Below are 14055 nucleotides of genomic sequence, written 5' to 3'. Positions count from 1 at the left end.
TTCCTGCTCTTCAGGCCGTCTCGCGAACGGCAGCAGGTGACCAGAAACGCCGACTCTATCTTTCTGCTATGTTTTCTCTTCCGGTACACTATACATATAGAATTACAAGTTGATACTTTCAAATTCAATTCACCAACTGAGATTGGGATTGCGATTGTGGTTTGAAGTCTCTATTCCCAATAGACCAAAACCTAAGATCTATCTCATTTAACTCTAACTCGATCCATCTCTTCCACCATTAAACCATAAAATCGCAAAGCTCTACAATGTTGCCGCTCTGCAACTCCGACGACTACACATCTGAGTACGTTTTTGTCGAAAGTTGGCCGATGACAAGGCCACCGTCGCGATTCAAACCGCCGCAACGGGCCGGATGTTTCCTCATCATATTTACAGTTCTCATTGTCCACCCCTCCCCTTGCCGTTCAACCGGTTACCAGAAACATCCAAAGACCTCAAATACTTGATTTTGAAAATGGCTTTCAAATTCCCAAAAATATTGTAGAAGAGAGGAAATGGCTCCGAGAGCGCTTCTGATGAAAAAACAATGGCTCCGTCGCTGTAAAGGATACTCATCTGTAACTTTCTCGAGATCTTCCATGGGCAATAAACAAAAAATAAATAAAAAGAGATTCCAAAGAAGGCAATCTGTAACTTTCGTGATGTACCAAATTATTTCCTAATTTTATGGTAGCTAAACAAAGAAAGATACTGATTAATTAATTAATTACTCTTGTATAATCTACATTATTACACAAAATTTGCAAAGGAATTAGCCGCGTCGTTGCTGAATAGTTGGAGGTGGCGGTTTCTGGCCTCATTGCTGCAAAGGAAGAAGAAGATCGAAGAAAAATGGAGGAGAAGGGAGAAGAAGAACATGAATGACCGTTTCCCCCCACTTATATTTAATTAAAAATGGGTTACGTTTTTCGGCCAAATTTCGCCAGTGACTTGGCCGGGGAGGACCAAATGTGTTAGAAATTGCATAGTTATAGGACTAAATTGTTAGTTTTCAAAGTCAAGTACTGAAATTAACACGCCCCTTATAGTCATAGGACTAAAAGTGTTTCCTCTTAATACTCATGTCTTGCATTTATGGTTACCTGCAGGTGTGCTCAGGTAATGATAGCAACTTTGTTGTCATCAATCAAAAAGGGAGATTTTTTAGGAATTGAGCGGGAAGTTAAAATTTCAGGGTTTTGTTTTTATATATAGTATAGATAATCAAAAAGGGAGATTTTTTAGGAATTGAGCGGGAAGTTAAAATTTCAGGGTTTTGTTTTTATATATAGTATAGATTGTATTACACTATTTTATAATATTAGAATAGAATTTTAACGCAAATTATCGTACGAATGGGAAGGTAGAAATCATTATATTTTATAGGAAGAGAGATTTTTTAGAAATTGGGCGGGAAGTTAAAATTTCAGGATTTTATTTTTATATATAGTATAGATTATATTACACTATTTTATAATATTAGAATAGAATTTTAACGCAGAATTATTGTACGAATGGGAAAGTAGAAATCAATATATTTTATAGGAAGAGAGGGTTTTTAGAAATTGGGCGGGAAGTTAAAATTTCAGGATTTTGTTTTTATATATAGTATAGATTATGTAAAACATAAATCAATAGATTGAAGACACTTGATAAAATTGAATGAAAATGATGAATTTATCAAAATATTTGTAATTGACATAATATTCAAAATATTTTATAATAATATAAAAATTTAAATTTCAAAAATATTTTATAAAAATTTAAAAATTTGAATACTAAATTTTCTATGGGTAACATTTATTTTAGTGTTTGATCCGGATGATCTTCCTTTTATCAACATTATTTATCTGGCTTGCTTTGCTATACTCCTACAAATTAGTTTTTTAACTTATTAGTTAAGTACTCCGTATTATTTATTTGTTAATTAAATTAAAGTTTCACTCATTTTATAAATGATAATTTTGTTTGATCTCAAAAATGCTATTTTATTTTATTAATTTACAATAAGATTTACTAAATTTAAGATTACTTTATAAATTCATAGAAGATAAATTTTTATATGACAATACTAACATAAATTAAAGATTAATAAAATTCAATATTTAACTACATATTTTTCGTTGATAAATTTCTTATCCTAAAACACTTGTTCAAAGGTATAACCAACAAGATTCAAACTTACAATTTACGGGATAACAACACAAACACAAACTAACCAAGCTACTCAATTTTTGTATACAAAGACATAGCATGTTATTTATAGTAGGGGTACACATCTATGGTCAAGAATGGAGAAATTTATAGTAGGGGTACACATCTATGGTCAAGAATGGAGAATAATCAAAGTCGTATACTTGGAAAGCATTTGAAGAGTGTTTTGCACTATATAATAAGTTTGATGTCGCCCTTTAAACAACATCTTGAATCACTAAAATCTTTCTAGTCCAGTGATATTTGTTCATAACTTCCAACAGAAACACCCAAATTTACTCCATAACTTTTAAAAGTATTCCAGAATTCGATCATATCACAAAATGCCATAGCAATTAAGTTTTTTTTCCCAACTCGACTACTTGTATAAAATATTATTATCAAGGCAAGTTCCATCATAGAACTATACTTAGCTTGACGATATGACAATGACCTTTGCATACATTACACTAGACCAAAAGTAGTTTAGGTGTCTTCATAGAAAAAAAAAAAAAGCATGTTGGCGTCAAAGATATAAATTTAAAATCTTTGAGGAGCATTAAACAAAATGTATAATATTTCAAAGAAAATAATCTCATTAAGAATACTTTAAGTATTGTTGAGAGATTGCTTTATGCATAAATTTCATTGTTTGTCTTATTAGAACAACTCCATTCAGAGTTTTTGTTATAAATTTTGAGAAATTTTGCATAGGCAAAGGAGAGGGAAGATTTGAGAGGAGAAAGAAAAAAATAAAATAAAAAATATTCTACTATGTATGTTAAGTTACACTCACTTGGCAACCACCTTGAATTTTTTTTTTTTTTTTTTTTTTAAACACAATTAATTTTCTTCTTTTTTTAAGCCACTTTTTCCCACTTGATGAGCACTTGGTATCAAACCCTCCACCCCTCCCAAAAACCCAACCACTATTGTTGCTCTTAGAAAACACGGCTGGCTTAGCAACATGGTTGGAATTCAAATTCTATTTTGAGTAAAAAGTAGTTATTTGAGTTATTATCTATATTTAATTAAAAAGAAAAAAGAAAATAGACAAATGAATGTTTAACTAAGAACAATGACAAAAGAGTGCCATTTTGTTTGCATGTAATAGTATCCTGTTGCTACTTGAGAATAATACTAGGATGATGGCTATACATCTGTGTATATTTCTGGATACACATAACTCAAAATAACTCCCAATATTCCGGCATCTCTTCAACCTATAAAGAATGGATAAGTAACCATAAAACTAGCAGCTCTCAATATCATCATGTTAGAAAGATTATACGCCTGAACAGACGGACCCTGCAAACAAACAATATTCTTCAGGTTTTGAGTTTGCTTCCGGGTTTATTGAGAGAGAGAGAGAGAGATAAAAAAGAGAAGAGAAGAGACCTGATGACCAAGAAGAACAGCAAAACTTCTTTTCATCCACATGTTTGACATCAGCACCAACAAACCAAGACCCAACAGTGACATCATCATGTGCATATGTCCGAAGGATGGATCTGCCAATTTACAAATATTAGCACTCACTGCGCATCATTGGCACAGCATAATCCACGAGAGGAGACATTACCTATTTATTGAGATATATTTAGCCAATGCGCGTGATATAACAAACATCTCCCCAGAAGCGTGACGGAAATAACTGTTAGTAGAAGACCATGATTAATGAAAACCATATTCTCAAGCCATAAAACTAACGTTTTAATGTCCTATGCAAGCTCAGATTGCATGCAGTAATAAGTAAGCCTGGAAACCAAAACTCTAGTCTACTTCCACAGTAAACAAGTAAACATCGACAGGCAATCTCATATTCAATAGTCAACTATACTGATTGAAATTCGTGTCGTTGGTTTCTCAGTGTAAAATAGGCAGACTCATAAATAAAGACATCTTGGAGACTGTGTGCAAGGATTTGTCGATTTGACTATTTTCCCATTTTAGTTTCATTTTCTATCCTGGGGTGTTGTAGGCCCAAGGTTCCTGCCATGCTCAGAGGGAAAGAAAGTCTAGATATGTTGAATCAAGAACCATCTACTCAAGAAGATAATGCCGAAACTAATCTCTAATTTGAGTAATACATCCTGCAGAAATTTTACACAAAGCCAACAAGGATATAGAACAGAGAATAATCACAGATGGTATTACAGTTGGCTGCCAAATGGAAATTCAACAGACAATAGTGTCAAAATGGGGCTTACGATTTTCCATCACCAAATTTCCACCAATCTGGTTCATACCATTTGTGGCCCCTGTCAATTTGAAGCAAAGGCAAGTCTTTAAATATTTATTAATAATAATCACAAATGAGATCAAACACTTATGCAGATGCTAAGGTTCTAAACATTAATTACTGAGCAAGTTTTCCTGTCAACTTACTGCTCAGAAAAAACTTCGCCTGATCTCATACACCCAACATATACACGAGGCTTGTCCATATATGCTGCAAGTGTGCTCCCTAAAGCATCTGCACAGAATTATAGAAAACAATTCACTAAACTAACTTGCAAGCTCATAGTTCTTCAATATATTTCATGTAACATAAAACTGCCATAAAATCTAATTCAATTCTCTTACTGTGACTAGATTACTGCAACTTGGGGTACCAAAGAATCATTAAACATACCAATATTCACATAAACATCATCGTTGACTTTGGCATAAAAATCAGCAATCCAACTATCAGCAGCATGGGCAAGAAATAGTTTTGTCTTTTTTGAGATTTCTTCAGGTACCTCAACATGGTCTTCCTGCCCAACACAAAATTTGAGATTGAGAAGAAGCTGATGTAATGCAGCCTACATAAACTGGCTGTCATTTAATGCAAGGGTTCAGGTCTTTGTTTAGATAACTTCAGGCTACTATTTAGATTTTCATCCCTAGCAACATTTTTTGTGAATATGCAATGTAATTTTAACTTTGGAGCTTAATTAGTTTTATTACTACTTTATGTATTTCTAATCAAAGTTACCCAAGTTATGCAAAACTATTACCAGCGGACATGCCTGATTATTCAAAATCCAAAATAGTAGGAAGTAGGAACTGAGATTTGACTATTCAAGTAAAAGCTTTAAAATCATTTCTGAAAAAGGTCAATTAGCCATTTACTGACTCACAAGAATGAAAAAATCATTAGTTTCCCTGTTTTCATTGTCGATACTTCTGTCCAAGCTGTCCCCACGGTTAGAACTGCATATCAGTAAGTCATCATAGTTTTAGTTTCAAAAAAAATATACTGATAAAAGAAGGAAGGGCCACTGAAACTATAAGAAATTAGAAGAGTTCCACCTTCTCCCAATGACAAATCGTACAATAATTCCCTTCTCATCCTCCATCTTTTTCAAGGCCGCACCTGCACAGCACAACTAAGGTATAGATATCATAACGTGGAAGCAATATGCAAAACGAATCCATGGAAACCAAATTTAGATCAAGTAGAAAAATTTGAGAAATCACCAGGAATTATCATGACCTTTTCATAATGCGATACTTTCAAGTGACAGGGGATTAGAATTTTAAAAGAATTCGATAAGAACAAAGGAATCTCAATTTCACAACACAAGTGAAGGACCACTAAAAGCATCTAAACAAACTCAAGAGACAATCTGTCAAGATTTTAAAACAGAATGTCAAGACCAGAGAGAAAGTGAAACTCTACCAGTGGACATCCATGCCTTTCGTTTAGCATCTCTATCATTTTTGCGCCCAAAACTAGTAAGAATCCCAATCACAACTAGAGGCCTTTGCTTAGGATTCCCATTCACATCTGCTAGCTCCTTAGGAACAAAACCCTCTCGCCGAGCAGCTGTCAGTTCCATTTCCAAGGATGAAAGTTTCTTCATCTGTTCCCTAATGGAAAAATATTCTTATTCGACCCAGTAAAAAATGACTTAGCTCCATTTGGTACAGAAGAATAGCAATATGTGAGAATTGAATGAACAATGGAAAGAAAATGATATTAATAAATCAAAGTTAATTATCCAAGATATATATATATATATATATATATATATATAAAATTCTTATTCCTTATTCCATGAGGATCACTATTCATTCCCTGTAGTTAAGGGAAAAACCGTATAAAATGAATTCAGGATTCCTAGAGGATAACAATGCAAATGGAATTGATATATCAAATGCAAGAAATGATTTCGAGGTTAGACTTGGGGTTCCATTCCAACCCTATTCATGTGTACCAAATGGAGCCTTGTGGAATTCCAAAAATGTAACTTCAGTGATAATATTAAAATGAAGTTTTGCCTACCTGCACTCTATGATCTTCCAAGTGTCATCTACAGAGATTGCAGACTGTCCCTAATAATGAAGAAGAAAATATAGTCAACTTACAGCACTATAAGTGATACATTTATTATTCCTGTTTGTTAATGCACATATCAACAGCAAATAATGGATGTTACTACAAAGGTATGGAGTAGTAAATAATTCAGTATGGAAAAGCTATTATCAAGGCCATTGGCTCAGCCCATAGATGCTAGCATGTATACCGCACTTTTCTCCATCGACTGTTTAAAAATAATAATCATCACATAATTTTACCATTCCAAAACTGTGAAAGTTATTGCTTATTATCTATCATATATTTTCAAAGAATAACAAGAGATAATATGATGTCATCCACTAGCGATTCTTCATAATTTACAGTGGAGAAAAGTATGCAAACACAGACAATCCCATAACAAATAGCATTTCAAGAAACCAGCAATCATGTCAATGCAAATCAGCTCATGAGAAAATCCATCTTCTCGGAAAGAACGGCTATGAAAATGTAGATACCTGACCAGTTATCCTATCAAGCTCTTTTGTCAGGTAAACTCTATTTTCCGCATCTATCCATAAACTGCTCCACAAAAAAACAATAATAATGTTTATCAAAATTAACTTTCTGCACGTACAACTGTGAAATTGAGTGAAGGTGAGATTAACAATCAAATGAATTAAAGCATATACGCTTATAAACATAAAAACAAAACAAATAACTGGACGCTTAAGCTTTCCTAGATCCAGCAATTCAGCTCGAAAAAATTTAAATCCAGCAGTGAAGTCCGTTTGATTTATGAGGCAATTAACGAATTCGGAGGGATTTAAAACTCAGAAGAAGCTCTTGAAAAAGCTAAGGCGTATAACTCACCGACCGGCGACGTAAAGAGAAGCCACGGTGGCGAACATGGCTAGCATCAGAGACGAAATCGGCGATCGGACCGCCATGCCGGAAAGCCGAGCATTCGATCCCCGGCTCTGCATTTCTTCCGAAACGGATGAATTGAAAAATCTGAGCGGTTGCGAGGTGAATTAGTTGCAGTGATCAATCAGTCCAAAGCTATTCTACCGGCTTTGCTCAGGGAAATGCAGATTTTAGGCTCGCGCCTAAAACTCTAATTCGACAGGTCGGACCTCTGCGAGTCTCAGGCAGTCACGCCAAGGAGAAATATAAACTAAATTTTTTAAATTTAATTGTTTTCTATATATGGGAGAAAACATAAGGAAAAAAAATTATTGCATATTTCATATTTGCATCCGCTATTAACAACGGAAAAATATCACAATATGATTTACGACGTCGTAAAAATGCGAAGAACAAATTACAAGTGCTCAATTATTTTTAATTTTTTTTTTCAACTTAACAAATAAATTGTCTGAATTTTACAAGGAATAAGGGTCAAATTAGCCATCGTACGTAACGAGAAAATGCAATTGAGCCACTCAACTAAAAAAAAGTGCAATTAGACCATTCAACATTGTAAAATCATGCAATTTGTCCCAAGTAACCTGCAATGGCAGGTTACCAACAAGTAATTAATTAAAAATTATTTTAAAACGAAAAAAAAAAAAAAAAAAGACCAGCAACAGCTCCGGTGATGGCGGGTCGTCAATGGCAGCCTTCTCCGACCTCTCTTCCCCTGATGCGTACAGATCGACAGCATACTTCTGTTCAGTTCAAGTATTAAATATGAGTTTTAGACATCAAAGGAAAAGGGTTTACAGAAGCTGTCTTCCAGAAAAGAAACATACCCAGACAAAACATTTAGAAAACCCTGAGATTCAGGAGATAAAAATGCTTGAACTGCCATGCACAATCCTATCAGAAAAACTATGTTAGTTCCCAATGAAATCTTCACTCTCTAAATATGCATGGAAAGCTTTAGAAATACATTGCCAAGCCATGGGCTCCATATATGAGAAAAGAAGGTCTTGATTTTTAGAAAACATGTATACCTTAGAAAAAGAGAGACGAGAGGAGGTTGTCGATGCTGATCAGGGGAAGAGAGGTCGGAGAAGGCCGCCGTCGACGACCTGCCATCACCGGAGCTACTGCTGGTCTTTTTTTTTTTCTTTTTTTTTTTTAAATAATTTTTAATTTCTTTTTAAAAGTTTTAATTAATTACTTGTTGGTAACCTGCCATTGTAGGTCACTTGGGACAAATTGCATGATTTTACAACGTTAAATGGTCTAATTGCATTTGTTTTTAGTTGAGTGGCTCAATTGCATTTTTACGTTACGTTCGATGGCCTAATTTTACCCTTATTCCATTTTACAATTATAAAGCATACATTGTATCTATCTAACAATGTATATCTACCCAAAACCACTTAATTTTTTTGACACTGCATGCCTACTCACCTCCATAAATGCTATTATATTCAATAAAATTTATACTAAAAATGTGATTATTGAAATCTTCAATTTAGATTTTTTACTTCAGTCAATCAAAAAGTGTACTTTAATCATTAATTTTGTGCCAAATATGGTACTTTTATAAAATCAATAATCCAAGTACCATTTTTGGTCAATCAATTTTATAATTCAAAACCAAATTTGCATAACACTTTAATAGTCCGATGACCATTTTCGAATTCAATATTTACTTTATTCAGTATTTACTTCTTACTACTCTAATGGGTTGTTTGATTGGCATGAATTAGAATTCAATGACAATACAATTTCATACAAGAAAAAATGACATTATTTTTTTTGAATGTTACTGACCCTATTACATTGTAGTATCTGTTCATATACTTTCCTGAGGCTCGAACTCGTAACCTTCCAAATAGAAGTCCAACCCGGGTACCATTAGACCACATAGTCTTGGTAAAAAATGACATTGTTTAATTTAAGGAATTGCAAACTTGAAGGGTGTGGTTGAGTGAAAGGGACTCATCCATCCTTAACCAAAGGTCAAGCGAATGGAACAACTTTAAATTTTTAGGCCAACTGTGTTCGACGGTGGAAACCCTAGGTATACAAAAAAAAAAAAAAAAAAAAAAAAAAAAAAAAAAAACATATGAGTTGCCATATATTATTATTTCACGAGGCATTTTAGTTTTATATCACTTCTTCCTTTTTCATTTTCAATAATTCTATTTTTCCATGCCAAACAATGTAAGTTGAATTACTACTTTATTCTCACTTTATTTTTTTTCCACCGAATTATAATTTATTTCACTCATAATTCTTTCTTTTCAACCAAACGTTATGTAAATGGTGGAGTCAGAAAATTAAATTGGGGGATGGGACTATAATTACAAAATATATATATAATGAATACAGAATTACATAAATCTATTTTATTTAAATCTTTCTTGTTGCTCTTATTTAATAGATTTAATTACCGAAATGGTTCCTTGACTATAGCGAAATTGTCAATTTGGTCCTTGACTATTTTTTTTTGACTAATTAAGTCCCTTAACTTTAAAAATCTTAACCAATTTGGTCCTCCACTTGTTTAACCGTTAGTCAAACGTTAACTTGGGACCAAATTGGTAATTTACTATAGTTAAGGGACCATTTTGGTAATTAACTTTAAGGGTGGGCAATTCAGTTTAGTTTTCTCGAACCAAACTAGTTAGATTCGGTAATATACCGAACAACCGAACGATAATAGATTCCTGTATACCGAACGGTTCGGTAAAAACTCGAACCGATTTGAATTGTTCGGTAAAAACCGAACCAAATACCGTTTAAACTTTGGATTGCTATTTTGTTATATATTAGACTTTGCATATGGACTATGTAAACACCATAACACATAATATAGAACCTTTAATAACAAACCATAAAGAAATCAAATAAAACATTTACGAGAGATACCCGTGAAAATATGAGCTGAACGACAAAACAAGCAGCAAGGGACTTGGATTTACTTATTATTATTATTATTATTATTATTATTATTATTATTATTATTATTATTATTATTATTGTTTGTTGTTGTTGTTATTATTATTAAAAAAAATTAAACGGTATTCGGTTCAGTTCAATTTTTTACCCAACCATTCGAATCGGTATTTTATCGAACCGTTCGGTATACAAGAATCCAATACCGTTCGGTTGTTCGGTTCGGTTCGATTTGAGAAAACTAAATCGAATTGCCCACCTCTAAAGTTAATTATCAAAATGGTCTCTTGACTATAGTAAAATTACCAATTTAGTCTCAAGTTAACGGTTGACTAACGGTCAAACAAACGGAAGATCAAATTGGTTAAAAAAATTTAAAATTGAGGGACTTAATTGGTTAAAAATATAGTCATGGACCAAATTGATAATTTTGCTATAGTCAAGGGACCATTTTGATAATTAACTCTATTTAATAAAAAGTCATCAATTATTTCATTAATTATTTTTGTCAATTATAATTTTAAAACAAATTTATTTTCAATGTATACTACCATTCTAAAATTTTTAAAATAAATAATCATACACTGTATAATTATTTTCAACCTAAGAGCTTATGACAATTGATAATTTTATTGTTGATACAATTGCAATATCAATTAAGAGTATCTACATCACTAGATACTAGATGTTGTATGCAAACAAACAACCAAAAAGAAAAAAAAAAGTTTATATACAAGTAATTTGATAGACTTATTCCCAAGAACACTACTCCATTCCAGGCCTATTACGTAAACCAAACATGATGATAATGATTATACACAAGTAATTTGATATCAGTAATATGTTGGTAGAAGTGTAAATACTTACATAACGTTCACTGAAATTGTTAAAAATATTAAAGTATTTCTCATATCAAAAGATCACGGGTTTTATTCTTACAAACACTCAATTGATTGAACACGTTGTATATGGTTCTTATAGTACAGGATTTAGCTATTGCGCCCCTTCAATAATGGTTGTGAATTTCCTTATCGTAAAAAATATATATTCAACCATATATCCATAGACAAAAATTAATAGCCTGACAATCAATAGTTGAGAATGTAATTGGCAAATTGCATTTTTTGACATTCATGAATTCTTCCATTAATGCCAAAAGTAAACATTTAAAGATGATAAATTTACAAGAAATAATAAAAATAAAGATTTTTTATTATTTCTTTTTTAAACTAGAGAAAGATAGTATTATTCAAAACAAAAAAATATTAAAAGAAGCATAAATAATGATAATAACTAAGTTCTAAAAGAGTTACATTTGCCGATTATCCCTATGAATTGATGTCCTCTCCTTCGTACGTGATCTTTAAAAAAATGTTTTTTTGAACCCTTTTTCTTTCACAGATCCTGGATAGGATTTGAACTTGCATTATGCGAGTTGTTATAAAAAGTAAGTGTCTTAACTTATTTTAAATTAATTGATCAATTAAATTATGTCGGAAAGTAATTCATACTATTTTTCTTATGATGCATGCTTTTCAAGTGATCCAACGCAAAAACAAGGACCAGGCCAATTCATTGGATAGTTATGCTGTGCATGGTGCATACGGTTGTAAAATGATGTCGTTTTGACTAAAAACGCGCGTCCCATTTAAAAAAAAAAAATCAGTTTCGATTCCCCTCAACAGCATTATGTTGTTTATTAATTGTGGATATTTAGTTCATTCATTGTGGATATTTAGTTCATTCATTCTGGATTTTGTGTTATTCATTCACTGTGAAAATATAGTTATGAATTTGTAGATATATAGTTATGAATTTGTGGATATATAGGTATGAATTTGTGGATATAATTCAAATTATACACACAAAAAAATGCTATTGCCGCGAATCGAACTTTTTTTGTTTTTTGTTTTTTGTTTTTTTTTTGTTTTTAAGTGGGACGCACGTTTTTAGTCAAAACGACGTCGTTTTTACAACCGTGTATGGTGCATACGGTTGCATAGCATAATTTGCGCAATTCATTGTTTAAATGTCTCATCACACTCAATTTACCTTCCAAAATCATTGATTGATTAACTATTCAATTGTGAACCATAATCCATAGTAAGGTAGACTATGGTTTAAAACGATATCGTTTCAAGGTACGTAGCATGATTAACAATCATTTGCACTGCACACTACAACCATGATGCATATATAGTATAATGTTTATGTACATTCAACTTTGTTTTTATGAACATATAGCAAAAGTATTATGAATCTACTACATAGAGATTTTTTTTTTTTTTTTTGGTATACCCAAGGTTTTCATCGTCGGACACAATGACTAATCCCCTCGCTGAATTGTAGGCCTTTTTGGGTGGTACATAGTGATATATATATATATATATATATATATATATATATATATATATATATAGGGAAGGGATCAAGTGCGGGTGGTGCTTCCCGTGCGGTTGTGAAGGTAGCACATTAAGCATTACAGTGGCGTACTTTAAAGTACAACACACACACATTAAACACACAAACAAAATACATTCAGAACCCAAACTCACGCACCTTAAGCACAAAACTCACGCACCTTAAGCACAAAAAACACACGCACAAGTTTTAACAACAACTCACATTAAGTACATACTCACGCACATTGAGTACAAAATGCACGCACCTTAAGCACAAGACTCACGCACCTTAAGCACAAAACTCGCGCACATTAAGCACAAAACTCATACACTTTAAAGTTTCAACAACAACTCACATTAAGTACACACTCACGCACATTAAGCACAAAATTCATGCACATTAGGCATAAGACTCACGCACCTTAAGACAAAACTCACGCACATTAAGTATTACACACTCACGCACATTAAGCACAAACCTCACGCACCTAAAGTACAATACTCACGCACATTAAGTACAAAACTCGCGCACATTAATCACCTGCACAATCGCACGGAAAACCTTCACCCAAGGCCTTTGCACAAATTGGGGCCCCATATAAAAAAAAAAGATAAAAAATTAGAGTATATATAGTGATCACTGATTAGTGCAGTTTTAGTTTCGAAATTAGAACCCTATTAATCTATTACCTAACGGAGTAACCGTAGTCCGTAGCTCGATCAACCCTCCAGTGCCTCCTCAACGCATTGACGCAACTGTGCAAGCGGTAAGCCTAATTAATTGGCGATTTGGAGTTTTCTTGCATCGAAGTGATTGAACAGCAGTATAGCAGCAGCACTACACCGTCTACAGTCTAGTAGTCTACATAGCCCCACAGGTTCAACTTTCAACTTTCAATATTATTTTGTTAATTTGTCATTTGTAGCTTGATCAACAATTCAACATTAGAATGGTTATATTTGTTGTACTTCAGTACTTGGTATCAATTTTTGGTTGATTTTAATATCAAGCTTTTATTATTTCTAAGAAGAATAAAATTGACACAAATCTCATTGGCAGCACGCAATTGACGCAAACAGCAAACAGCAAACGACAGACAGACTACGGCTTCTTCAATTCTCTTAACAGGTAATTAAAATTACATATTATTTCACAATTCTTGTTTATTATTTTATTTACATGACTTAATAATTCTGATTTTAGAATAATATATTCAAGAATATAATATGTTTCTTGATTAATTATTTATTCATAGAGTTTTTAAATAAATTCTTTTATTTCTTTAGGATTTTATAATTATGCCTTCTAGAAAGTAT

At 32.7% G+C, this 14055-nt stretch overlaps 1 protein-coding gene across 1 annotated transcript; it reads right to left on the bottom strand.

Moving 5' to 3' along the window:
• Positions 1–3241: 3241 nt before the first annotated feature.
• Positions 3242–7663, bottom strand: LOC109188778 (hydroxyproline O-galactosyltransferase HPGT1-like). Its single transcript, XM_019339394.1, has 12 exons — positions 7352–7663; positions 6997–7060; positions 6467–6516; positions 5861–6051; positions 5491–5554; positions 5319–5391; positions 4829–4952; positions 4582–4669; positions 4404–4454; positions 3776–3847; positions 3592–3704; positions 3242–3501 (listed from the first exon to the last, which is right to left on the bottom strand). The coding sequence occupies exons 1-12, from the start codon at positions 7462–7464 to the stop codon at positions 3479–3481; spliced, it is 1026 nt and encodes a 341-aa protein (XP_019194939.1). The 5' UTR covers positions 7465–7663; the 3' UTR covers positions 3242–3478.
• Between the last annotated feature and the right edge of the window lie 6392 nt (positions 7664–14055).

The sequence above is a fragment of the Ipomoea nil genome, unplaced genomic scaffold, assembly GCF_001879475.1.
Source record: "Ipomoea nil cultivar Tokyo-kokei standard unplaced genomic scaffold, Asagao_1.1 scaffold1509, whole genome shotgun sequence".
Taxonomy (NCBI): Eukaryota; Viridiplantae; Streptophyta; class Magnoliopsida; order Solanales; family Convolvulaceae; genus Ipomoea; species Ipomoea nil.
The sequence above is the reverse complement of the archived record's forward strand: the minus strand, read 5'-3'. Positions and strand labels throughout refer to the sequence as shown.